Source organism: Odocoileus virginianus, chromosome 19, assembly GCF_023699985.2.
Source record: "Odocoileus virginianus isolate 20LAN1187 ecotype Illinois chromosome 19, Ovbor_1.2, whole genome shotgun sequence".
Lineage (NCBI taxonomy): Eukaryota > Metazoa > Chordata > Mammalia > Artiodactyla > Cervidae > Odocoileus > Odocoileus virginianus.
Window position 1 is genome coordinate 19,004,282 of NC_069692.1, and position 27,192 is coordinate 19,031,473.

A 27,192-nucleotide genomic window follows, 5' to 3' on the forward strand; every position below is an offset into this window, starting at 1 on the left:
TGTTAGAGAGAACTGTGGTCTAACTCATTAGAAGAATTGAAGTTCCACACAATAGCAAGGAAAACCATATGACTTTCCTGATTTCTGCACATCTGTGCACACGTATTTGGGATAACTGTCAGTGTGCCAAGGAGTACTAGAAATGACAATATTAGTAGGCTCTTCTCCAAAGAATACCAATGTTATAAAGATCTGGGGAGAAGAAAATATGGATATAAAGCAAGTAATGCAAAATTTGCCAAAAGATTAACTTAAAACATAGCATTCTGGAGAAAGTTTTAGCTTCTTATGGGTATCTTTGCTCATCCACTCAATCGCTAGTTTTTTTCTTTGTCATTTTGATGAAAATCTTTGTAGACTACTATAGCCGATAAATTTTATTGCTTAGAACAGCAGCTGATTTTGATGGGTTTTAAATTTATTTGCAAGTAGATCATTTCACAAGTCCCCAGAGGAGGAAATGGCAGCCCACTCTATTGTTCTTGCCTGAAAAACCCCTTGGACAAAAGAGCCTGGCAGGCTACAGTCTATGGGGTCGCAGAGTCAAACATGACTGACCGACTAAGCACACAGCACATTTTCACAGGTAGGTGATAGAAGATTACCCCACAGTCACACCGATATCCTCTGTCGGGCAGCTCTCAGATGCATGCAGTTAATCAAAAGGGAGCACAGCAGAGACTATGGTCCCCGGAGAACACTGAATGTAACTAATGCGTGATCTTTTCAGGAAGCCTGGCATAGGGAGATCTGCGGTAACTCCAGTGCCAGTTTACATTTCCCTTTCTGATTTCCCTTTGGTTGTGGGGAGACTGTCAAAGTACCCTTGGCTTCCGTCCCTTAGTTAAAGGCAAACATGTGATGTAAGCTAGAACAATTAGTCTCTCCCTCTGAGGATGTGACTCTTGAGAAGAGGGGAGCTATTAATAACACTGATAATAGTGGAACACTTCGTTCTGCAGAGAACCCTGAAAAAGCTCAGGGACTCTCCATTACGTTCTTTTCCCTGGGGCCCTGGGGTAGACCTGATCTCCATCCTTACTATATGTTCCAGTTTTTCCTTTGATTCTGTGAGCTAGTCCCAATCTTTCCAATAAATTCTTTCCGCTTGAAGTTAGAGTCAGTTTTTATTTCTTGTAAGCAAAAGTGTATAGTGTAGGCCTTTAGGTACCAGCTTCTCATATGAAATCATAACTTTTTATTTAATAAAATAATCTGCTCAATTTGCAGGAAGTTAGATGGCGGTTTTATTGGGCATTACTGTTTGTCTAGGTTTCAGTATAAAACACAAATTACTTTTAACATGGTAGGAATTTACATCTTCTTCTGACCATTGATCTTTTCTATGTTACTCCTCCCACCTCAACTTATCTGTCATTTCAACTTATCTTAACTGTCATTTCATTCATTAAACAAAAAAGAAAAACTTATTTAAAAATCTTGCATATCTAAATGTATTATCTATTTCTGCTTAAGAGACTGAACATTAAAAAGCGTTTTTGGTGGAGCAAAGAGGACGTTTAGGGCAGTGAAACTACTTTATGTGATACTATAATGGTGAATACATGTCATTATATATTTGTCCAAACCCATAGTATGTACAGAAGAGTTGATGCTTTTGAACTGTGGTGTTGGAGAAGACTCTTGAGAGTCACTTGGACAGCAAGGAGATCAAACCAGTCAATCCTAAAAGAAATCAGTCCTGAATATTCATTGGAAGGACTGATGCTGAAGTTGAAACTCCAATACTTTGGCCACCTGATGTGAAGAACTGACTCATTGGAAAAGACCCTGATGCTGGGAAAGACTGAAGGTGGGAAAAGAAGGGGATGACAGAGGATGAGATGGTTGGATGGCATCACTGACTCAATGGACATGAGTTTGAGTAAGCTCTGGGAGTTGGTGATGGACAGGGAGGCCTGGCATGCTGCAGTCCATGGGGTCGCAAAGAGTCAGACACGACTGAGCGACTGAACTGACTGATAGTACGTACAACTCCAAAAGTGAACCCCAACATAAACTGTGGGCTTTAGGTGATTATGATTCGTTGATACAGGTTCATCAACTATAATAAATGTTCCGCATCTGGTGGGACATGTTGTAATAGGGGAGGCTATGTTTGTGTAGGGGTAGGGGGTATACAGGAAATCTCTGTACTCTGCTCTTGATTCTGCTATGAACCTAAAACTGCTCTAAAAATGAGGTCTACTATTAAGAAAGAAAGAAACAAAACCTTTTTCTAAACTGCAAACAAAGCTCATCCTTAATCTATCTCATAATCATAATAATCATCATCCACATTGACTCTGATGCTGGCGTGCTCCTCCAGCTTTGGTTTCTTTTTGGTCTCTTTGCTTTTCTCGGTCAGACGTAAGTGATGCTCACATTGCTTCATGATCTTCTTGGAAGACATCCAGCTCTCCCCTTGTCGCTCAGCTGGTGCTGCGCACTGTCCTCCCCTCACATCTGTGCCCTTGGCCTTCAGGACCTCCCTGGCCCTCAGGAGACTGCAGGTGCAATTCCACGGATTTCCATCCAGATACAGGTGCCGGAGGCGAGGCAGCACCTCCAGGGCTTTGAGGTCTAAGGCGGAAAGCTTGTTGTTCCTGAGGTTTAGAACCTGGAGCTGCTTCAGATCCTTGACCTCCCTCTCAGCAATGTCCTGGATGGCATTGCCTTTGAGGTCCAGCCTCGCTAAGGTTCCCGGGAGCCTGCAGAAGCATGGAAACAGGATGTGAGAGGAAGCTGTGACCGGCATTCCAGACGGCCGAGGCAGCTCGGGCTGAGCAACATCCACCGTTGCTGTACCGTTCTGTTCCCTCTGAAGCTAGAAAACAAGCTTGATTTTGAAAAGTTAATTAAAAGTGCAAACCTCAGTCTTACCTATTGGTCTTTAACCCTTTCTCACAGAACTTATTTCCTAACCCTCTGATTTCTTCTATGTTATATTCATACATTTTTCTCCTCCAGTGAAAATCTTGAAAAAAAGGCTAATTCCATGTCTGGGGCAAAGTAAGCTAGAACATCTGAACCAGAATGCAATGAAGTGTTCAGAGATTAGTAGAACACCCATCAGGGTGGCTGCTATCAAAAATACAGAAAATAGCAAGGGTTAACAAGAGTGTGGAGAAATTGGAAACTTTGTGCACTGTGGATGAGAGTATAAATGGTACAGATGATATGGAAAACAGTATGGTGGTCCTCCCCAAATTAAAAATACAACTGCCATGTGATCCAGAAATTCACTTTTGTGTATATACTCAAAAGAATTGAAAGGAAGGTCTCAAAGAGATACTTATGTACCCATGTTATACTCCCATGTCAAATTCACAATAGTTAAAATGTGGAAGCAATCCAAATGTCCATTGATTGATGAATGAATAAGCAGAATACAAAATATAAGTACCTACAATGGAATATTATCCAGCCTTAAAACGAAGGAAATTCTGACTCATGTTACAACATGAATAAGGATACTATGCTAAGTGGGAAAAAAAGCTAGTCATAAAAAGATAACTTCCCTGGTGACTCAGATGTTAAAGAATCTGCCCCAATGTAGGAGACCTGGATTCAATCCCTGGGTCAGGAAGATTCCCTGGAGAAGGGAATGACACCCCCCTCCAGTATTCTTGCCTGGAGAATTCCACAGACAGAGAAGCCTGGTGGGCTACAGTCCATGGAATCAGAGTCTGACATGACTGACCCACAAATACTTCAAAAGATAACCCTGTATGATTCTACTTATATAAGAAGTCTAGAGTAGTCAAATTCATAGAAACAGTAGTTAGAATAGCGGTTGTCAGGGATTTAGGGGAGAGAGGAAATGAGGAGCTGTTTAATGGGTACAGAGTTTCAGTTTCGCAAGACGGAAAAGTTCTGGACACTGGTTGCACAGCAATGCAAATATAGTTAACATTGAATTGTACATTTTAAAATGGTTAAGGTGGTAAATTTTATGTTATGTGTGCTTTACCACAATTTAAAAAAAAAAATAGAGATAATGGTATTGTGTCCCATGAACACAGGAGCCAGCTTGGAGAGGCTCCTACTAATGAAATTTGAGCATCAAAAGAGACTAGCAACTATAAATAACCATAACTCACTGAATGAGTTAAGATCTCTGGGTCCATGGTGATATTTATTAAAAAAAAAAAAAAAAAGAAACAGAAAAAGAGAAAAAAGCTACACAATAATGTTAAATGGGGAAAATAGAAGACAAAATTGACTGATCTGAAATACATAAAAACAACTTATGGCTAGACATGGGTTCTGATTGAGCAGCTATGGATGACTCCTTTATTTCTCAGCACACAAAGTTTTCAACCTTGAACAGGTATTGCTGTACAATCAGGAAAAAAAATTTTAACTGAGGATACCAATTTGAAAAATTTCATGCTAACGACTGTTGATAAAAAAGGATCACAGTTGTGAACTGAAAATCTTTCTGTGAGTCAACAACTTTCCATTAAGTGCTATTCTCTTTATGAAATGCAATAAGTGAAAAAGTTTCATGGGGAGAAAAAGTTCCGCAAAATACCATCCAAATGCTATCTTCATGCCGTGTGAACGTACTCTATTTCATGCTTTTTAGTATTCACTGGAATTTTTTATGGTGGTCTCGGTCATATGGCTGCTATGCCAAAGAGAAAGAAACAAATGAATTTAACCGTATTTTACAACAATATTACCTTTTGCTTGTTATAGTGTTATTTTTAGATGAATTTAATTCTAAAAGGTTAATCTTTTAGGTTACTGGAATGGGTAGCCATTTTCTTCTTCAGGGGATCTTCCCAACCCGGGGATCGAACCCTAGTCTCCCGCATCGCTGGCAGATTCTTTATCATCTGAGCCACCAGGAAGCCCACGCTTACTGGCACTTAGCCTAAATTTTGCCCTTGGTTTTTTTCTTTGATATTTACATTTTATATTTATGTTTATGTATTTTATATTTTTATTCATCTCCTAAACCATATAATACATATACACACGTAAGTATTTGTGCTTTTGAATATTTTAAAGTCATGCTTGTTTAAAGTGACTTTTTTAAAATTTGGAATTAAATTTACCTAACAAAATAGGTTAATTTACCAGGGAAAATCACTTCATACATTTTAACAGTGTGGTATAAGCTTCTGCAAAGACATTTTCTCTTAATAAGTTTGTTGTTAATACAACAAACAATTTTCAAATTGATATCCACAGTTAAATTCAGTTTGAAATTAATCCCTGAGAGAATGTAACTTTGTGCACACACCAGCTTATCCAGCTTACATCTCTAAAAGTTATACAGAAAATCAGTGTGTAGCTTTTTTTTCCCCCAAGAAAAAAATAGACTGTTAATTGGTGATGATGCGGCAACCAAGGTTCTGTAACTATTGAGGGTACAAGGGGCATAGCTGAGGAAAGATACGGTAAAATCAAGAGTCGAGTCTACTTATTAAGACTTCTGAGTTCTAACTCTGTCTATTCTATCTACTAGTATGTGACTTCAGGTAAATAATTTAGTTCTTTTTTTTTTTTTTGCCACATCCACAGCATGTGGGATCTTTGTTCCCCAACTAGGGATTGGACCCATGCCGCTTGCATTGGAAGTGGAGTCTTAACCACTCGGCCGCTGGGGAAGTCCCAGTAATTTAGCTTTTTAAAGCTTCTGATTTTCCAAGTGTTCACTGCACAGAAGCCACATAAAAATGTTAACTAAAGACAATGAGCAAGCCAAGTTTTTCTTCTAAACAAACACAGTTATTCAGTTATCAGCTGAGTAGCCAAAAACTGTACCTGTTCTTAGGAGTATCTTTTTTTTCTTTCATGTTACTATGGAGAATCAAAATGGTATTGTAAGAAGAATCAGTAATCTCCTGCTTTTATGATCTTTTGGCAATCATTTCTTTCTTTGATATAATTTATCTTTATAAGTCTGATTTTTATAAAAATGTAGCCCTGATTTTAAGACAAACAAGTGTCTAGAAATGCTGTTTGTTCTTTGGGCAGTATCCCTTTTAAGAGTAAAAAGAAGCACACCCCCATTTTGTCAGTAGATGGCACTTGAGTGTAAGAGAAAATGCTAACTAGCTTCATTAGGTTGTAGAAAGCTATTCTGGATTTGAATTATCCAAATTGTGAATAATGAAGGAACGGTGTAACTTTGTTCCCTGAGCTGCAGACTGGTGAAATGAGAGGCAGCAAAAAGTGAGACCCAGGTTCTGGGTAGTCTAAACTCTAAGTTGTTGTTGAGTCGCTCAGTCGTGTCCGATTCTCTTGTGACCCCATGGCCTGTAGGCCGCCGCCCTCTGTCCATGGAATTCTCCAGGCAAGAATACTGGAGTGGGTTGCCATTTCCTCCTCAAGGGGATCTTCCCGACCCAGGGATAGAACACGTGTCTCCTGCATTAGCAGGCAGACTCTTTACAGCTGAGTCACCAAAGCCCAAGGCATAAACAGTATTGCATTTTAATTCTTTATAGGAGGGAAACCATGGAAAAACTTCTTGGGTCCTTCCAAATTTCCAGTTCAAAGAAAAGTTGCAGAGTAGGGGTTTGGTGGTCATGATGGGGAATTTAAAGATCACTTTCTACAAGAACACAGGCCAAGTGCTCTGACAGAGTAGAGAGTTGTGTGGCTTCATCTATGCCCCATGGGTATATACCCTCTGGTAGCTCATTACTTGCCCCATTGTCCTTTCCCAGTGTTCTCAACCTGGGCTAAGCCTTAAATTCATCTGGGGAGTTTTCTAAAAATACTGATGCCTGGGGTGATGATGTAATTGGTTTGAAGTGAAGTCTAGGCACGAATGGGCTTTTTAAAAGTTATCCAGATAATTCAATTGTGAAATCAGATTTGAAAATTAGGGTTAGCTCAGGTTTGCAAGGGCTTCCCTGGTGGATCAGTGGTAAAAGAATCTGCCTGCAATGCAGGAGACCTGGGTTCAATTCCTGGATTGGGAAGATCCCCTGGAGGAGGGCATGGCAACCCACTCCAGTATTCTTGCCTGGAGAATTCCATGGACAGAGGAGCCTGGCGGGCTACAGTCCATGAGGTCACAAAGAGTCTGACAGGACTGAAGCGACCAAGCAGCAGCAGCAGCAGGCTTCAGTTCAGTTCAGTCGCTCAGTCGTGTCCCACTCTTTCCAACCTCATGGACTGCAGCACGCCGGGCTTCCCTGTCCATCATCAGCTCCCGGAGTTTGCTCAAACTCATGTCCATTGAGTCAGTGATGCCATCCAACCATCTCATCCTCTGTCATCCCCTTCTCCTCCCGCCTTCAATCTTTCCCAGCATCAGGGTCTTTTCCAATGAGTCAGCTCTTCCTATCAGGTGGCCAAAGTATTGGAGTTTCAGCTTCAGCATCAGTCCTTCCAATGAATATTCAGGACTGATTTCCTTTAGGATTGACTGGTTTGATCCTCCTGCAGTCCAAGGGGCTCTCTCAAGAGTCTTCTCCAACACCACAATTCAAAAGCATCAATTCTTCGGCACTCAGCTTTCTTCATAGTCCAACTCTCATATCCAGGAATGACTACTGGAAAAACCATAGCTTTGACTAGATAGACCTTTGTTGGTAAAGTAATGTCTCCGCTTTTTACTATAGTGTCTAGGTTTGTCATAGCTTTTCTTCCAAGGAGCAAGTGTCTTTTAATTTCATGGCTGCAGTCACCATCTGCAGTGATTTTGGAGCCCAAAAATATAAAGTCTCTCACTGTTTCCATTGTTTCCCCATCTATTTGCCATGACGTGATGGGACCAGATGCCATGATCTTAGTTTTTTGAATGTTGAGTTTTAAGCAGCAGGCTTACAAACCCATTATACACTCTGTTGGGTAAAAGCATTGTGCTTTCTGTAGTCACTTATGAAAACACAGATACTCTGTCAGAAGTAATGAAGAATAATTATGCTACTTTTCATTCATTAAACTTAGCAGGATTACTTCCCCAAATGCTTTCTAAAAGTCACCTGAAGAGAAAAATTCACTAAGTTCACAGTTTTGTCCATGGCTGTCATAGCCCACTGAGAATCCTTAGGTAATATAGTCACTCCCTAACCTGTTTTGACTTTTTTACTTGATTCATATTTTTTGGAGGAGCATGCAGTAATCAAAAATAAAGTAGAGAAATTATTTGAATAACAAGAATGTTGTTGTTCAGTCACTCAGTCATGTCTAACTCTTTGCAACTCCATGAACTGCAGCACGCCAGGCTTCCCTGTCCTTCACTGTCTTCCAGAGTTTTCTCAAACTCATGTCCATTGAATCAGTGATGCCGTCCAACCATCTCATGCTCTGTCATCCCCTTCTCCCCCTGCCTTCAATTTTTCCCAGCAATCAGGGTCTTTTCCAATGAGTCAGTTCACATCAGCTTCAGCATCAGTCTTTCCAATGAATATTCAGGACTGATTTCCTTCAGGATTGACTTATTTGATCTCCTTGCTATCCAAGGGACTCTCAAGAATCTTTTCCAACACCGCAGTTCAAAAGAATCAATTCTTCAGCATTCAGCCTTCATTATGGTCCAACTCTCACATCTGTACATGACTACTGGAAAAACTATAGCCTTGACTATACAGACCTTTGTCAGTAAAGTGATATCTCTGCTTTTTAATACACTGTCTAGGTTTTTCAGAGTTTTTCTTCCAAGGAGCAAGCATCTTTTACTTTCTGCAGTCACCATCTGCAGTGATTTGGGAGCCCAAGAAAATAAAACCTGTTACCATTTCCATTGTTTCCCCATCTATTTGCCATGAAGTGATGGGACCGGATGCCATGATCTTGGTCTTAAGAATGAGAGTCTTGAAATACTGCCCACATGCTCTAGCCTTAGGGCCTTTGTACTGGCTGTTGTGTCTAGAACACTCCCGCTTCCCCTACCCTGCCCACTGCCCGGCAAATAGCATTACAGCTAAATCTGTCAGCTTCTTCCAGTCTTTGCTTAAAGCTTACCTTCACAAGGGGAGTACTATTCTTACCTTGTTAGAAATTACAACCAGCTACCCCAACTCTTTACAGTCTTGAACCTGGTAACCCTGCTTGTTTTTTGTTGTTAATTAAAACACCTAACAATATCTAAATGTTATATAGTTTACTTATGTATTATGTTGTCATTCTTTCATTTCTAGAATTTAAGAGCAAGAAGTTTTATCTCTTTATTAGACTGATGTATCCCAAGTGCCTGGTAAAGTACCTGGCACATGGTGAATGCCAAAACATACTTGTTGAATTAAATTTAGTGTATATGCATGCTTATTCATTAAGAGAAATTGATTACTTTCAAATCATTCTCAATGTAGAATTTTAAATAGATTTCAGTTTGAAAAATCACTTTTTGCTGTTTTGCACTGGGGATAGTTAACATACCATATACTTTTTAAATCTCTTTTTGAACTAGAAAAAAAATGAACATCTATCTATATAAAAGATAATTTTATTCCTTTCTCATTGATAAGAAAATTTATCATAATGAACAATGACAATAAGTGAATCTAGTGTCACAGGATCCTACAGAAGCCTGAAGTTGATATATTAATTGTGAGAAATTTGATAACGATAATAGAGGAGGAAGCCTTTTTTCTATAAAGTGCTGAAAAGAAAAAGAATCTGCTGATAGGCACATTTAATAAACAACATAGTATCTTTTTTAGCAGAGTAATAGTACTCTTCTATTTTTATTCTACTTTAAAATGTGAAACATGGGATAAAAGTTAAATAAATCTGTAACCAAGTTACAGATTATAACTTGGTTAGAGGGGAGCAAGTACAGTGGGTTGGGGATAGAAGTAGGGATATTTGGAAAAAAATTATTAAGTGCCAGAATATGAGGATATATGTGTGTTTGTGTGTGAGAGAAAGAAAATAGAAGCAGCAGCTGAAAACACAAGTAAGACCAACACAAACTGACTCACACTCACAGACGGGCCCACAGCAAACCACGCAGCACCCCACAGCACTGAGAAACACAAGGCTCCTAAATACATAACTCAAAACAAATACAATGTTAGATGTCAAGGTTTTGATTTTTCCCTTAGATGCTATTTCAATGCTTTTAAAAATACAAATGTCTTACTACACGTCCCCCCTCAGTTTTTCCTGGGGTCCTTGCTTTGCCAGTGGTTAAGCGCATGTCTTGCTTCCCAAATGCTGCAGTGGAATCTGCCTGCCAGTACAGAAGATGCAAGAGACACGAGTTCCACCCTTGGGTCAGGAAGACCCCCTGTAGTAGGAAATGGCAACCCACTCCAATATTCTTGCCTGGAAAATTCCATGGACAGAGGAACCTGGCGGGCTACAGTCCTTGGGGTTGTAGAGTCAGATAGGACGAAGCATGCACCCCCTTAAGCACATGCCTAGTGGGCCTGTTGCTGGATCCAGGCCATAGTTTAGAAAACCAGAACATATTTCTACAAGTAATAGCCCCCTGTGATGTTCCTTAGCATACTTCCCTGAAGCTGCAGATGCTTCTAACACAGATCTCTAATATAGATCTCCTTTTGGTATCTTGTCCCACAGGCAAGGTCAGTTAGTGTAGGAGTCAGCTTGAGGGCTGGAGATTCCAAACCCTTGTTTAAAACTTCTGCCTCTGAACCCTTGGATAGCTTTAATCAGATAAATTATGTTTACTTGGACTACTTTTCTTTCTTCTATAATGTACTTAGTTGCCCCCATCTTTGGAAGACTACTCTGGTGAGTTCCACAGAGGATAAGGCTCACTTACCGCAGAGGTATAGACAGGAGGAGATTCTGCTCCAAGGCCAGATTGGAGAGCTGGTAACACTTCTGCAGGGCTCCAGCTTCAAACAAGCTGACAATGTTGTTGTCCAGAAACAAGTGTTTCAGATCTCGGAGCTCCCGGAAGTCTTGCGCCGTAACCTTCCGAATCAGATTATTGCTGATATCCAGCTTTTGCAGCCGGGCTGGCAGTCGGAGGGGCAACGTCTGAAGCTGGTTTTGGGACACCTCGAGAGTGGTTAGATTGGCAAGAAGTTGGGCCCCCTCGATGGAAGAGAGTGAGTTTTCTGACAGGTAAAGGTGGGAAAGCTTCTCCAGGTGTTTCATATCGCGAAACCTCACCGCTTTGAGCCGGTTTCTCTCCATTTTTAAAGAGAGCAAAGATTTGGGCAGGTTAGTAGGAATTTTAGTCAGAAAGTTGCTACTGAAACTGAGAAATTGCAGAGACTGGAGGGAAGTGAAGAAGCCAGCTGGTATGAGATGCAGCTTGTTGTTCTCCATGCTCAGATGTTTCAGATGGGGAAGGGCCAGCGGTCCCTGCACATTCTCGATGTTGTTGGCGTCTAACGTCAAGCTTTGCAGACTGACGAGGCAGGAGAGCATGCTGGGAGACACGGAAGAGATCAGGTTGTTTTTCAGTTCAAGGATTTTTAATTTCTTCAGTCCTTCAAAATCAGATCCGTGAAGCACATATATTGAATTATCATTTAGTTTTAACACTTCAAGGCTGGCCGGGAGAGTACGAGGGACCCGTCTTAACTTATTTTTCCAGAGTTCCAAGGTCTTCAAAGTACTCAGAGTTTTGAAAGTGTCATTTTCTACTGACTCTGTGCCACTGGCCAGCAGAAGAAAATCTTCGAGAGCTAACATTTTGGTAAAGTTAGATAGCTATTAAAAAAAAAAAAAAAAAAGCAGGGATGGGGAAGAGAGGAGAAAAGCAGTAAATTAGGATTATTATTTTTAAAAAGGCATATATGTTATCATTAAATACTAATGATGCTTTAGCTTTTTCCTTCAGGATCTATTTTATCTTATTTTATTTTTTTACTAGAATTACTTAAAAATTCTTTTAATTGGAGGAAAGTTGCTTTGCAATATTGTATTAGTTTTGCTGTACAAAAACACAAATCAGTCATAATTATATACATATATCTTTACATACCCCTTCCCTCTTGAACCTCCCTCCCCACCCCATTCCCTTCCTCAAGGTCATCACAGAGCACAGGCTGGGCTCCATGTGGTTTTAAATTATCTCTTGGAAAAGGATAGAAACTCAGGTCCTGACCATTTTTATTCACAACTGCTAGCAGTGTAAGAGGTCTAAAATATTTTAAGCATTTTCATACACTATTGGCAGACATAAAACTGGCCAACTTTTGCTATGTATTCTTTGATCCAGCAAATTTACTTCTAGGTAGACATGCTTACAAATTGCACAATGATGTGTGGGACAGGATGTTCTTTGTTGCATCATCTTGTAACAGCCAAAAAGGAAACAATCTGGAAATTTCACCAAACTGTTAACTAGAGTTACTAACTCTTAGAGGGTAAGGTTATAGGGAATTTTCATTATCTATCTACATTTCGCATTGTTTAGATGTTTTAAAATTTTAAATTACATTTAAACAATTTTAAGCATTAAAAGTAAAAAAAAAAATTAATGTCCTATATACTGCTGTTAGTTGGATGGGCCTATCAGAGAGACATTTTCAAGTATATTATAGTTTGGAAAACTAGTCTCCTTGTTCCCACTCCCCAATTTTTGTTTCACTGATGAAAAAGATTTATGAAGAAACAAACAGGATACAGTGTTTCTATGTCTATAGAGCAAGGAGTCCTTTCATGCATATACCCCAGACCTAATGCTATTCCTCTCCTCTATTTTAGGAATTACCCAAATCTGATACACTTTATACACTTTCTCCATGGTTTGCAAGTTCAAGCACCCCTATCTTTCCACATATCCTCCAAACTCCTAGCTTGACATCTACCGCTTTTTTAGGATGATGTAATTTTTGGTATTTGTTTCTCAGAGTAAAATCATGGTTAGGTAAAAGAAGAATTGTTCCAGATTTTCCTCAGCTTGATAAATCTTCACAAAATTGTCAATCTGATTTAGAATTCAGTTAAGCTGGAATTTTCAATGCACAATTTTATGTCTTACTGTCTACAGCTTCTAAATGTTTGATTTAGTTGTGCAGTTGAATCCTTTTGTAATACCAGTATATGGTTAATACCTTCAAAGTGGGTTAATTCTGCAGCACATATTTGTTATGTTTTTATACTATAGGAGGACCTGTGATGTGAATTATGGTATATTTTAAAGCATCTCCTAAAATGGTACACTAGTTGAAGAATCTCATGTTAAAAATTCAGTAAACAAATATTTTTAATCATAAATTTTTGGCAGCTACCTTGGCTTATATATTACTGCTAACATTTAATATTTTCTTAATGATTAACCAGATGCATTAATTAGTCATAGTCTCAAGATTAATACCTTTTTTTAAAATTTATTGAGCATCTACAAGCTCCATGTGCTTTTCTATATGTTATCATTAGTTCTCCTTATAACCCCGCAAATTTGAATTTCAACAAGGTCTACAGAACTCCAAAGCCCTTTCTTCCTCAACTCATCATTTTCTAATACATTTTCTGCTGCCTGTGGTCTATAATTAATGTTTTTCAAACATATCTCAAGATTTGGACACAGATCATATTTTTAGAAAAGCAGAAATTTTAGAAATTATATAGTACAAATCTTCCATATAAGGTATGATTTAAGCTGGAATCAAGACTGCCAGGAGAAATATCAATAACTTCAGATATGCAGATGACACCACCCTTAAGGCAGAAAGTGGAGAAGAACTAAAGAGCCTCTTGATGAAAGTGAAAGAGGAGAGTGAAAAAGTTGGCTTAAAACTTAACATTCATAAAACTAAGATCATGGCATCTGGTCCCATCACTTCATGGCAAATAGATGGGGAAACAATGGAAACAGAGAGAGACTATTTGGGGGGCTCCAGAATCACTGCAGATGGTAAGTGCAGCCATGAAATTAAAAGACACTTGCTCCTTGGAAGAAGTTATGGCCAACTTAGAATATTAAAAAGCAGAGACATTACTTTACCAACAAAGGTCTGTCTAGTCAAAGCTATGGTTTTTCCAGTGGTCATGTATGGACATGAGATTTTGACTATAAAGAAAGCTGAACACCAAAGAATTGATGTTTTTGACCTGTGGTGTTGGAGAAGACTCTTGAGAGTCCCTTGGACTGCAAGAGGATCAAACCAGTCAATCCTAAAAGAAATCAGTCCTATATATTCATTGGAAAGACTGATCCTGAAGCTGAAATTCCAATACTTTGGCCACCTGATGCTAAGAACTGACTCATTGGAAAAGACCCTGATGCTGAGAAAGATTGAAGGTGAGAGAAGAAGGGGACGACAGAGGATGAGAGGGTTGGATGGCATCACTGACTCGATGGACATGAGTTTGAGCAAGCTCTGGGAGTTAGTGATGGACAGAAAAGCTTGGCGTGCTGCAGTCCATGGGGTCACAAAGATTCAGACATGACTGAGTGACTGAACTTAACTGAACTGAAGGGATGAGGCCAAAAAATTAAAATAAATGCGCTGTCCAAGACTCAGGGTGTTTATTCTTCATTCTAAAGTGCCTTTTTCTAGGCTTTCTTTCATATAGAGTCACAAGTCACTCTCCACATAGATCTGCACCTCTGGGACTGTTGATCTCCCCCCAAAAGACCTTGGTGTTGCAAATGCTTCCACTTCTATCTGCGTGACAACAAACCCTAAAACACTGCTGACTATGCAGCCAGTCTCAGAGATGACGTGGATCTGAATGGACAGTTTCTTTGAGGACAAAGTGTGGTGTGGGAGGTTCAATTTGTCTCCATTTTTATTTACAAAGTATATAGACTAGCCTACATAGTAAATACCAGTCATATTCTTAACTGAATCCAGGGAATAGTCATTTTCTGTTATTAAGCATAGAGAACTTTTTCTCTTTATCAGGTGAATGCAGATTACTTTTGCCAAAGCCAAAACAACATCAAGTTGTGGATGTGACTGGTGATGGAAATAAGGTCCAATGCTGTAAAGAGCAATATTGCATAGGAACCTGGAATATTAGGTCCATGAATCAAGGCAAATTGGAAGTGGTCAAACCGGAGATGGCAAGAATGAGCATTAACATTTTAGGAATCAGCGAACTGAAATAGACTGGAATGGGTGAACTTAATTCAGATGACCATTATGTCTACTATTGTGGGCAAGAATCCCTTAGAAGAAATGGAGTAGCCATCATAGTCAACAAAGGGTCCAAAATGCAGTACTTGGATGCAATCTAAAAAATGACAGAATGATCTCTGTTCGTTTCCAAGGCAAACCATTCAAAATCACAGTAATCCAAGTCAGCGCCCTGACCAGTAATGCTGAAGAAGCTGAAGTAAACAGTTCTATGAAGACCTACAAGACCTTCTAGAACTAACACACAAGAAACATGTCCTCTTCATTATAGGGGACTGGAATGCAAAAGTAAGAAGTCAAGAGCTACCTGGAGCTGCAGGCAAACTTGGCCTTGGAGTACAAAACGAAGCAGGTCAAAGGCTAACAGAGTTTTGCCAAGAGAACGCACTGGTCACAGCAAACACCCTCTTCCAACAACACAAGAGAAGACTCTACACATGGACATCACCAGATGGTCAATATCAAAATCAGATTGGTTATATTCTTTGCAGCCAAAGATGGAGAAGCTCTATACAGTCAGCAAAAAAAAGACAGAGAGCTGACTGTGGCTCAGATCATGAACTTATTGCCAAATTCAGACTTAAATTGAAGAAAGTAGAGAAAGACACTAGACCATTCAGGTATGACCTAAATCAAATCACTTACAATTATACAGTGTAAGTGACAAATATATTCAGGGGATTAGATCTGATAGACAAAGTGCCTGAAGAACTATGGACAGAGGTTTGTGACACTGTACAGCAGGCAGCGATCAAGACCATCTCCAGGAAAAAGAAATGCAAAAAGGCAAAATGGTTGTCTGAGGAGGCCTTACAAGTAGCTGAGAAAAGAAAAGAAGCAAAAGGAAAAGGAGAAAAGGAAATATATACCCATTTGAATGCAGAGTTCCAAAGAATAGCAAGGAGAGATAAGAAAGCCTTTCTCGGTGATTGATGCAAAGAAATAGAGGAAAACAATAGAATGGGAAAGAGTAGAGATTGCTTCAAGAAAATTAGAGACACCAAGGGAACATTTCATGCAAAGCTGAGCACAATAAAGGACAGAAATGGTATGGACCTAACAGAAGCAGAATATATTAAGAGGAGGTGGCAAGAATACACAAAAGAACTAAACAAAAAAGATCTTCATGACCCAGATAACCACAATGGTGTGATCACTCACTAGAGTCAGACATCTTGGAATGTGAAGTCAAGTGGGCCTTAGGAAACATCACTGTGAACAAAGATAGTGGAGGTGATGGAATTCCAGTTGAGCTATTTCAAATCCTAGAAAATGATGCTGTGAAAGTGCTGCATTCAATATGCCAGCAAATTTGGAAAACTTAGCAGTGGCCACAGAACTGGAAAAGGTCAGTTTTCATTCCAATCCCACAGAAAGGCAATGCCAAGGAAATGCTCAGACTACCACACAATTGCACTCATCTCACACGCTAGCAAAGTAATGCTCAAAATTCTCCAAGCCAGGCTTCAACAGTACGTGAACCATGAACTTCCAGATGTTCAAGCTGGATTTAGAAAAGGCAGAGGAACCAGAGATCAAATTGCCAACATCCACTGGATCATTGAAAAAGCAAGAGAGTTCCAGAAAAACTCTACTTCTGCTTTTTGACTATGCCAAAGCCTTTGATGGTGTGGATCACAACAAACTGTGGAAAATTCTCCAAGTGATGGGAATACCAGACCACCTGATCTGCCTCCTAAGAAATCTGTATGCAGGTCAAGAAGCAACAGGTAGAACTGAACATGGAGCAACAGACTGGTTCCAAATCGGGAAAGGAGTCTGTCAAGGCTGTATATTGTCACCCTGCTTATTTAACTTCTATACAGAGTACATCATGTAAAATGTCAGGCTGGATGAAGCACAAGCTGGAATCAAGATTGTCAGGAGCAATATCAATAACCTCAGGTATGCAGATGACACCACCCGTATGGCAGAAAGTGAAGAAGAACTAAAGAGCCTCTTCGTGAAAGTGAAAGAGGAGAGTGAAAAAGTTGACTTAAAGCTCAACATTCATAAAACTAAGATCATGGTATCTGGTCCCATCATTTCATGGCAAATAGATGAGGAAATAATGGAAATAGTGAGATACTTCATTTTGGAGGGTTCCACAATCACTGCAGAAGGTGACTGCAGCCATGAAATTAAAAGATGCTTGCTCCTTGGAAGAAAAGCTATGACCAACCTAGACAGCATATTAAAAAACAGAGACCTTACTTTACCAATAGAGGTCCATCTAGTCAAAGCTCTGGTTTTTCCAGTAGTCATGTATGGATGTGAGAGTTGGACTATAAAAAAAACTGAACACCGAAGAATTGATGCTTTTGACCTGTGGTGTTGGAGAAGACTCTTGAGAGTCCCTTGGACAGCATGGAGATCCAACCAGTCAATCCTAAAGGAAATCCGTCCTGAATATTCTGATGCTGAACCTGAAACTCCAATACTTTGGCCACCTGATGCAAAGAACTGACTCATTTGAAAAGACCCCGATGCTGGGAAAGATTGAAGGCAGGAGGAGAAGGGGATGACAGAGGATGAAATGGGTGGTTGGCATCACTGATGTGATGGACACGAGTCTCAATAGGCTCCAGGGTTTGGTGGTGGACAGGGAGGCCTGGGGTGCTGCAATCCATGTGGTCGCAAAGAGAGGGACAGGACTGAGCGACCGAACTGAACTGATTATTGGTGAAAATGGCCTACCATTTTCTAAATATTTACTATGCTTATCTTTTATCTTTTAATTGAAGGATACTTACTTTACAGTGTTGTATTGGTTTCTGCCATACAACAACTTGAAACAGCCTTAAGTATACTTATATCTCCTTCTTGAACCTCCCTCCATCCCAGCCATCTAGGTCGTCACAGAGCACCGGGTTGAGCTTGCTGTGTTATACAGCAGCTTCCCACTAACCACCTGTCTTACATCTGCTAGTGTATATGTGTCATTGTTACTCTCTCACCCTTGTCCCACCTTCTCCTTCCCTTGCTGCATCTACACGTCTGCTTTCTATGTCTGCGTCTCTGTTCCTGCCCTGCAAATAAGTTCATCAGTACCATTTTTCTAGGTTCCATATATATGTGTTAATACACAACGCTTGTTTTTTCTTTCTGACTTACTTCACTCTGTCTAACAGCCTCTGGGTTCACCCACATCACTAGAACTGACGCATACAATGCTTATGTTTACAAAGATCTGTGTGTAAACATGATTATTCCCTTTTCAATGAGCGAAACTAAAGCTCAAGAAGGCGAAACAATTTGTCCAAGTATTTCATGCTAGGAAGTGGAAAGACTGGGCTTCCAATCCAGGTTTATCTTACCCTAACACATACATTTTTAAAAAATTAATCTATTTATTTTTATTGGAGGCTAATTACTTTACAGTATTGTGGTGGTTTTCGCCATACATCAACATGAATCAGCCACGGGTGTACATGTGTCCCCCATCCTGAACCCCCCTCCCACCTCCCTCCCCACCCCATCCCTCTGGGTTGTCCCAGAGCACTGGCTTTGAGTGCCCTGCTTCATGCATTGAACTTGCACTGGTCATCTATTTTACATATGGTAATATACATGTTTCAATGCTATTCTCTCAAATCATCCTACCCTCGCCTTCTCCCACAGAGTTCAAAAGTCTGTTCTTTACATCTGTGTCTCTTTTGCTGTCTTGCATATAAGGTTGTAGTTATCATCTTCTTTCTAAATTCCATAATATGTGTCAATATACAGTATTTGTCTTTCTCTTTCTGACTTATTTCACTGTGTATAACAGGCTCTAGTTTCATCTATCTCATTAGAACTGAGTCAAATGTGTTCTTTTTTATAGCTGAGTAATATTCCATTTTGTATATGTACCACAGCTTCCTTATCGGTTCGTCTGCTGATGGGCATCTAGGTTGCTTCCATATCCTGGCTATTGTAAACACTGCTGATGAACATTGGGGTGCACGTGTCTCTTTCAGATCTGGTTTCCTCGGTGTGTATGCCCAGCAGTGGGATTGCTGGGTCATATGGCAGTTCTATTTCCAGTTTTTCAAGGAATCTCCACACTGTTCTCCATAGTAGCTGTGCTAGTTTGCATTCCCACCAACAATGTAAGAGGCTTCCCTTTTTCCCACACTCTTTCCAGCATTTTTTGTTTGTAGACTTTTTGATGGCAGCCATTCTGACTGGTGTGAGATGGTACCTCATTGTGGTTTTGATTTGCATTTCTCTGATAATGAGTGATGTTGAGCATCTTTTCATGTGTTTGTTAGCCCTCTGTATGTCTTCTTTGGAGAAATGTTAACACATATGTTTTTAACTTTACTGTTTGTGAAGTGTATAGAGTTCTGGTGCCACAATGAAGAAGACACTCATTGATTTTCAACTTATCAGTTGAGTTTGCAAAGCTGACAAAAGGAAAAAATCTGCCAGACTTGTTTTTTCCATTTCCGTGGCCTGAGCAGGATTGTACTCAAGAGATATGGAAAGAGATGCTTTTGCCCTGGAGCTAACCTTGGGACTGTTGGCCATTTGTCAACATTCCTTAAAAAGCAAGGCAAGTGTGGCTTGGTATTAACAATTAGGCTTAGGAAAAAAAAAAGAAAGAAAAACAGGCTTAGAAAGCTTAGCTAAGTAAAATGCCTGCCATCACATTTTTACAGTTTGGTGAACCTAATACTTTATGGAGATAAAAGTTGTCTTATAATATGAAAAGTTAAAGAAAAAAAAAAAAGGCAAGCCAAGTAAAATGAAACAGAGCAGGGCGGCCAATTCTGCTGGTCTCTCCATGAAAAGACTTTGTTTTGTTTCAGTTTTCAGTTCTGGGAAGCCCCCTCTCCAAGCACTAGAGGGTCACAGAACTTCCTTAGGCTCTGTTTAGGTCAAATGCACACAGGAAGCTGACACAAGTTCACAGTGACTGCCTCAGACATATGTGAACCAAGCCGGCAAGGAGTTTTTTAAACTATGTTGGAATTTTTCCTGATCATCGAAGCAACATTTGTTCTCTGTAAAAAATTTAAAAATTCTGGAAAGTATGGAGAGAATATAAAAAGAATTCATAATCTCTCCCTTGTTGATAAACTGTATATTTCTTTTTAAAAAATATGTATTTATTTATTTGGCTGCAGTCGTTCTTAACTGGGGGCTTCCCAGGTGGGGTAGTGGTAAAGAATCTTCCTGCCAATGCAGGAGACCCAAGAGATGCAGGTTCATTCCCTGGGTGGGGAAGATCCCCTGGAGGAGGCAGTGGCAACCCACTCCAGTATTCTTGCCTGGAAAATTCCATGGACAGAGGAGCCTGGCGGGCTACAGTCCATGGGGTTGCAAATAGCCAGACACAACTGAGGGGCAGCACTGAGACTGCAGTTGTGGCACCGGGTATCTAGTTCCCTCACCAGGGATCAAACCCAGGCCCCCTGCGTTGGGAGCACAGAGTCTTACCCACTGGGCCATCAGGGAAGTCCCTATATATTTCTTACGCAAGAAGAATTTGAAGTACCTTCTTCTCTTCCACAAAAGATGTAAAGTATAATTATTTTCACTGACTGCTACCAGAAAGACATTTCTGTGTGCATGCTAAGTTGCTTCAGTCGTGTCCAACTCTTTGCGACCGTACGGACTATAACCCGCCAGGTTCCTCTGTCCACAGAATTCTCCAGGCAAGAATACTGGAGGGGGTTGCCATGCCCTCCTCCAGGGATCTTCTGATCCCAGGAATTGAACCTGCATCTCCTGTGGCTCCTGCATTGCAGGCAGGTTCTTTACCACTGAGTCACCGGGGAATCCCAAAGACATTTCTATTTGTCCTTTATATGTTAGAGCTAAACCTGTAAAACTCTTAGAAGAAAATACAGGCATGCATTGTCATGACCTTGGGTTTGGTAAAAGTTATCTTGGGTATGACACCAGATAATTATCCTTTCCAGCAGCACCAGCTGTCCAGGTATAGGAGAAACAAAGGAAAGTGATCATGCTAAATAGAGACTGAGGCTTTGCTGAATAAGTGTTGAGATACTTAATTGTGGGACGCAAAAGGGGAAGGGGTAGGGAAAGAAGATAAATAAGAAATGAACTAATTATCTGAGAGAATGTGGGTAGATCTAGGATTAGAAGTCTCCATGAGGTAGAGTGATAAGTGCAGCATATGGCAGCTGAATGGAAAGGAGATAATGACAAGAGAGCGCATATGGGAATTCAAGATTTTTGATTAGAGAAATTTCAGGTATAAGGAGGATTATGATATAAATGAGAGTAGACAGCTGTGGAGAACTGGAAATATAGATAGATAATTTTTATGAGTTCAAGGAAGTGTGGGACTGGGATATTGAACACTAAAGGCACCCCAAAAGATGCAGAACTTAGGATGGAGAGGAAGGAGACTTAGGATGAGAGACAGGGGCACAGTACAAGACTCACAGAGGAACAAACGGAGTGTTATTGTCGGCTGGTGTGCACCTAAAAGAAGTAGGGATTTTTACAGATAAGTGGGTGAATAAAGTCCCTCTTTTCTTGAGGGCAGGAACTGTGAATTTTTAATACTTTTTCTTTTTTTTGACTGTGCTGTGTGGCTTGTAGCATCTTTGTTCCCTGACCAGGGAGTAAACCTGGGCCACATCAGTTGAGAGCCTAGAATCCTAACCACTAGGCCACCAAGGAACTCCTGGAACTGACTTTTTCATCTTTTGTCTGCAGTCTCAACCACAGCATTCATGGACCCAAAGACAGCTGAATCATATGAACAAGTAACAGAAACATTTAAAATTGTGGTATATATACACATACACATATATTCTATATATATAAATATGCTCTGCATGCATACATATATATGTTATGTATGTGTATATATGTATGCATATGTATGTATGTGTGTGTGTGTATATATATATATATAGTTTCTATTGTTATTAATCTGTAGATCCATTTTAAGTCTTTTTCTTTAAAATACACGCACCCAATTCTATAGTTCAAACAGAATAACACTGCATTCACTAGATACAAGTAACCTATGGTCCTTTAAAGTCTAAGGATTTTTAGAAGGGAAAAGAGAAGTATTATTGCTTGGAACTTTCTACTTCCTTCACCAAACAGTCCTCTCTTTCTTCAACTTTTCTGCTGCAAACAGTCCTTCCTAGAGATAATTAACTAGGTTAAAGTCAGGGAAGTGGTAATATTGCTATTCAATGAACCTAAACCAATCAATGTTGCTGTTCAATGAACCTAAACCAATGACAAATGAACTCAGTCAGTAAGTGAATTTGAGGAGAGACATAATTTCATCTTATTGACTGAAGAGCAACAGTGGGGGATCATTACCAGGTTTAGTTGACACTCCACCTCTCAGTATCTCAAGTCCTCAGGACAAATATTTAAGCATTTTGCCCTTTAACCGGGTGTCTTGCTTGAATGCTGAGACCTGACAGGCATTGGGCACTACTGGATTAGAAGAGGAAAGTAAACAGATGATGACTAGGCAATGGTGCTTATTGAACCTTGACATAGATACCATGCCACAAATTTCAAACTCCCAGTGTTTGTGGCACCTACATTAAAATTTCTTGTCCAAATAAAACAGGGGGACAGGGAGGTGTCTCTGAAGGAAAAGTACATTCATCTGCTGACTCTTTGCACCTGGATCATAGACAGGTATTTCCTTATCTTAAGGTTTGGATTGATGAGGGAGAAGCGGTGACCAGAGAGCCATAGGATTTTCCATCTAGAAAATTCCTGGGATCCCCAATCTAATCCAGCCTTCTCATGTCATAAAAGTAACAAATAAGGTCCAGAGATTTTTTTTTAACTGCTTGTCTAAGGTAATTCTATCTCTAGTGAGAAAACTAAAATGAGAACGCTAGTCTCTTGATACCTTTCAAAATACCAAAGGTCAAAAACAAGTTTCTTCATGTTATACAAGTCAGACAGATCTATAGCACTCTTTTCAAGTGCCCTCTGAATAGGAAAGCATGAAAATAAAAGCCTAATTAAAAGCACATAGATCAACTAAAAGTAAATAAATTAAAAAATAAAAGCACATAGAATGAGAATTTCAGTAATGTGGCAAAACAAAAACATGTATTTCTTTTGTATAAGTTTCCATAAAGACATTAATGCCCAGCTGGTTTGTAGGGTTTGTATGAATAATTCTCACATGCTGTGTTTATCTTGATAGCCTTATAATGTTATAAGTATCATCTGCCTTCTTTTTTTTTCTTTTTTTATCATCTGCCCTCTATGGCATAAACAAAAGTACGTTTTTTTCCCTCAAACAAATTCTTTTTAAAACGGGGACATGAAGGAGCCATATGCTCTCAAACTCTTTTTGTTAAGAATCATTACTTTGCTTTTACTCTGCAACAACATAATAAAAATTTTTTAAAACTAAAACAAAATATTATTTTATTATGGTGGGGGGGCTCCTTCCCTAAAATGAAATATCCAGAGGCAAATACCCATCTCAGTACACAGAGCAAACAGGTCGCTACAGCAGCGACACAATTTCATAACCATCGCTTTTAAGTTTCAATTATTTACATTAAGTTTAACAACCCCACAGTCACCCCTTCACCCTTTCTCACAAAATAAAGTTGCAGGAGAATGAGTGATTACCTGAAGGTGTTGAATTTTGCTATGGCTGATGTAGAGCTTCTTGGTGGTGGCAGGAATGCCCGATGGTACCTCCATGAGCCTGTAGCATTGCACCAGGTGCTCTGAGTCACAGCTGCATCGCCCAGGACAGCGAGGATCGAAGCCATAGCCGAGACCAAGCAGAGCAAGGAAGGCGTAAAGCAGACACATCTCCCCAACAGGGCCTCTCACGTAGCCGGCGAGTGTTCAGGTGATGGCTCACTTTTTATACCGTGAAATCTGATCATAGAACCTTATGAATGTGTACTCTGTCAATGTAAGAAGACAGGAGAGAAAAAATTCCCAATTTGCCTGGGTTAAAATGTTAGCAACTATTACAAAGAGGAAGGCACTTAAACATTGATAAGCTGCCTTAATATTTGTAGGTGAGCAACACCCTATGTTATTTATGGCTTGAAAGGCTAATCTGCAAACACCTCTATTATCTGTAGTTTCCTTGTTTTGTTAAATGTGACACTCGGGAATTAGGGGCAAAAGACAAAGAGCTGTTTTATAGTGGGCTATAAAACCATTGTGTTTTCTGTGACCCTGTATTAAAACCATTTTTGTGGGACAGCAATGGGCAGGTGTTTTCTCCTCATGTTAACCAGTATGGGAAAATAGACAGGTTTTTTATTTATTATTGTTGTTTCAGTATTTTATTGCTAGTGAAACAATGGGGGTACAATGGAGAGATGTTTAGAGCCACAGGTAACCAACTTGTTTGATTCATCTGTCACTTGATCACCCTCATATCACATATAGAAAATACTTTTGTTGTTCAAAAATATTACTGACTCAGATGAAAATCAAACATCACACTAGGTCTTTGTTTGTTTATCTTTACAAACAAACTTTATCTTTGTTTGTAATAATGGAAGGAAAGTCCTTTAGTTTCTTCGGAGGAACTTGGTTGCGAATTCCTACGGTGAGGGAAAGCTTCCTATGTCCTGGGGGCCCCATGATTGTGACTTCTTGTCTTGCTGTGTTCATCCCTGCTGAAGGAATTTCAAAGCATTTTAGGCAGAAAGATTATCTAGAGAAACTCTTTCCTCCCAAATGGAAGACCTAAATTTCCCACATGGCTTCAGCAGATGGCTCTTAGAAACCCTAATATTGAAAATCTTCTCTGATCTCCTCTTCAACCTTACTTTGCTACAGTTGTCATTTCGAAGGCAAAAGTTTCTTGGCTCTAATAATCAATTCATTCTATTTCCAGAGTAAGGATTTTGTGTGCTTTTCCCAAGAGACTTTTCCTACCCGCCGCCCCCCCCCCCCCTTTTCTGATTGTTTGTCCTCTGTTTTCTTTTACTATCAGAGACAGGAAGTGATAAGAGGTTTCTTTTCTGTCAATATTCTGATTTTCAAGAAGCTTTATTATTTATTTCTTTTGTCCAGTAATAGAATTTTTTTTAAGTTTTAGAATTTTCAAATAGGAAAGCAATGCTCAGTAAAAGAAAATTTGGAAAAAGGAGCAAGGAGGGGGGAAAAAAGACTTTAGTCCTATCTCCAAAACAAACCTTTTTTTCCATTTTTTTTCTCTGCCTAGGCTTTGAAATGGCAAAAAGAGGGTCTCAATAAATGACAGTTGTGGGAATTCCTTGGCAGTCCAATGGTTAGAACTCTGTGATTCCACTGCAGGGGGCACGGGTTCCACTGCTGGTTGGGAAACTAAAATTCCAAAAGCTGCTTGTGGCCAAAGAAATAGTTGTCTCTGTTTAGGTTATTAGTTGCAAGCAATGGAAACAAATTCTGACCAATTTAAGAAGAAAAGGAATTACTGAAAGGAAGTTGTGTAGCACACAGAATTATAGGAAAATCTGGAAAACCAGATTTTAAAGTGGACAAGAATAAAGCAAGGCTACGTACCCAGGGTGCTTCCCAGGTAGCACTAGTGGTAAAGAACCCGCCTGCCAAAGCAGGAGATGCAAGAGGCCCAAGTTCGATCCCTGGATCCCTGGGTCAGGAAGATCCCTTGGAGGAGGGCATGGCACTGGGTCGCAAAAGTCAGATACAACTGAAGCAACTTCGCATGCACGCATGTATTCAGTCAGAATCACACACTTCAGTATAGTGTCGACACAACACAGATGCCCTTGCTTCCACCACTGAACTGGAAATTGGATATGCTTGCTTACCCTCTGGCTACTGAAAAAGGATGCTGCTACCCTCACCTTATCTCTACTCCCTATCAGCAAGAATTCTCTCAATCCCTGCCTCACAATCTCCATGTTAAAAATTTCAGGTGGATAATTTTTTGGTTAGGGGAACCTGGGTCATATGCCTATGCTGTAGCTGTCACAGAGCTGGGAAAGTGTTATCTGATGTTTTCAGTTCATTATGGAAGGAGGAATAAATTTCCAGTATTCCAGTCACATAAGGAGACAATTCCCTAACCAAAGGAAAGTGTTAGTCACTCAGTCGTGTCTGATTGTTCGTGACCGCGTGGATTGTAGCCCACCAGGCTCCTCCATCCATAGAATTCTCCAGGCAAGAATACTGGAGTGGGTTGCCATTCCCTTCTGCAGGGGATCTTCCCAACCCAAGCATCAAACCTGGGTTTGATCTGCACTGTAAGCAGGTTCTTTAACATCTGAGCCACCAGGGAAGTCCTGGGGTTCAAATATGGACAGCCCCCCATTTTTAGTGACAAATGTCCACACTAGAAGTCTTTTCACCCTCACTCTTGCTCATCATGACCACAAAAGTCAAATGAGTTTTGAGTGAGTTGCAACCACCTGAGGGTCAAACAAATTATACTTCTAACAATGGTTGTGACATGGCTTTTTGTGTCATTGTTCACTATACCTTTTTGATTTGTTCATTTAGAAGGCTATAAAAATTCTAATGAGATCATTTTAAAAAAAGTTTGTACTTTTAAATATACATACAAAGAAAAGATAATTAACGTTAAATGATGTTCAGAATCGAATTGGTTTGGGTCCCTTTTAGAACTAATCCAAAAGAAATATAGATGACAGGCTGATGAGGGGGTAGTCTGTTTGATCTGTAAAGTCTGACAGTCTGAGATGTAAACAATAACTTGACAGTGGATGAATGAGGAAGAATCAATGATTAGTAAACTCTGATAGTGTTGTTGATAAATGGTGGTTTTAGATAGTGCTTACCCAAACCTGGAACCGTGGGAGAGGGTAAATGAAGAATGTAGATCAGGTAACAGTGGGAAAGCAATTATAGTGAGTCTTTGAGCATGTAAGGGAATAGAAATATAGTAATATGGGTTTTTGTAAACTTTATTGAAATATAGTTTATTTACAATGTTGTGTTAATTTCTGCTGTACAACAAAGTGATTCAGTTATACCTACATATATTCTTTTTCATATCCTTTTCCATTATGGCTTAGCCTAGGATATTAAATATAATTCCCTGTGCTCTACAGTAACAGCTTGTTATTTATTCATCCTGTAAATAATAGTTTGCATCTGCTAATCCCGAACTCCCCATCCTTCCATCCTTCATTTCCCTTCACCCTTGGCAGCCACAACTCCATGTCTGTAGGTCTCCTCTTTTTCATAGGTCTGTTCATTTGTATCATTTATTTTTAGATACCACATGTAAGTGGTATATGACATATGTCTT

The 27,192-nt window shown here is 39.8% G+C and overlaps 1 protein-coding gene across 1 annotated transcript; it reads right to left on the reverse strand.

The window, feature by feature from the left end:
- Nucleotides 1–1,230: 1,230 nt before the first annotated feature.
- Nucleotides 1,231–23,843, reverse strand: LOC110142500 (nephrocan-like). The gene is made up of 3 exons (XM_020901712.2): nucleotides 23,574–23,843; nucleotides 10,703–11,604; nucleotides 1,231–2,711 (listed from the first exon to the last, which is right to left on the reverse strand). The coding sequence occupies exons 1-3, from the start codon at nucleotides 23,760–23,762 to the stop codon at nucleotides 2,264–2,266; spliced, it is 1,539 nt and encodes a 512-aa protein (XP_020757371.2). The 5' UTR covers nucleotides 23,763–23,843; the 3' UTR covers nucleotides 1,231–2,263.
- Between the last annotated feature and the right edge of the window lie 3,349 nt (nucleotides 23,844–27,192).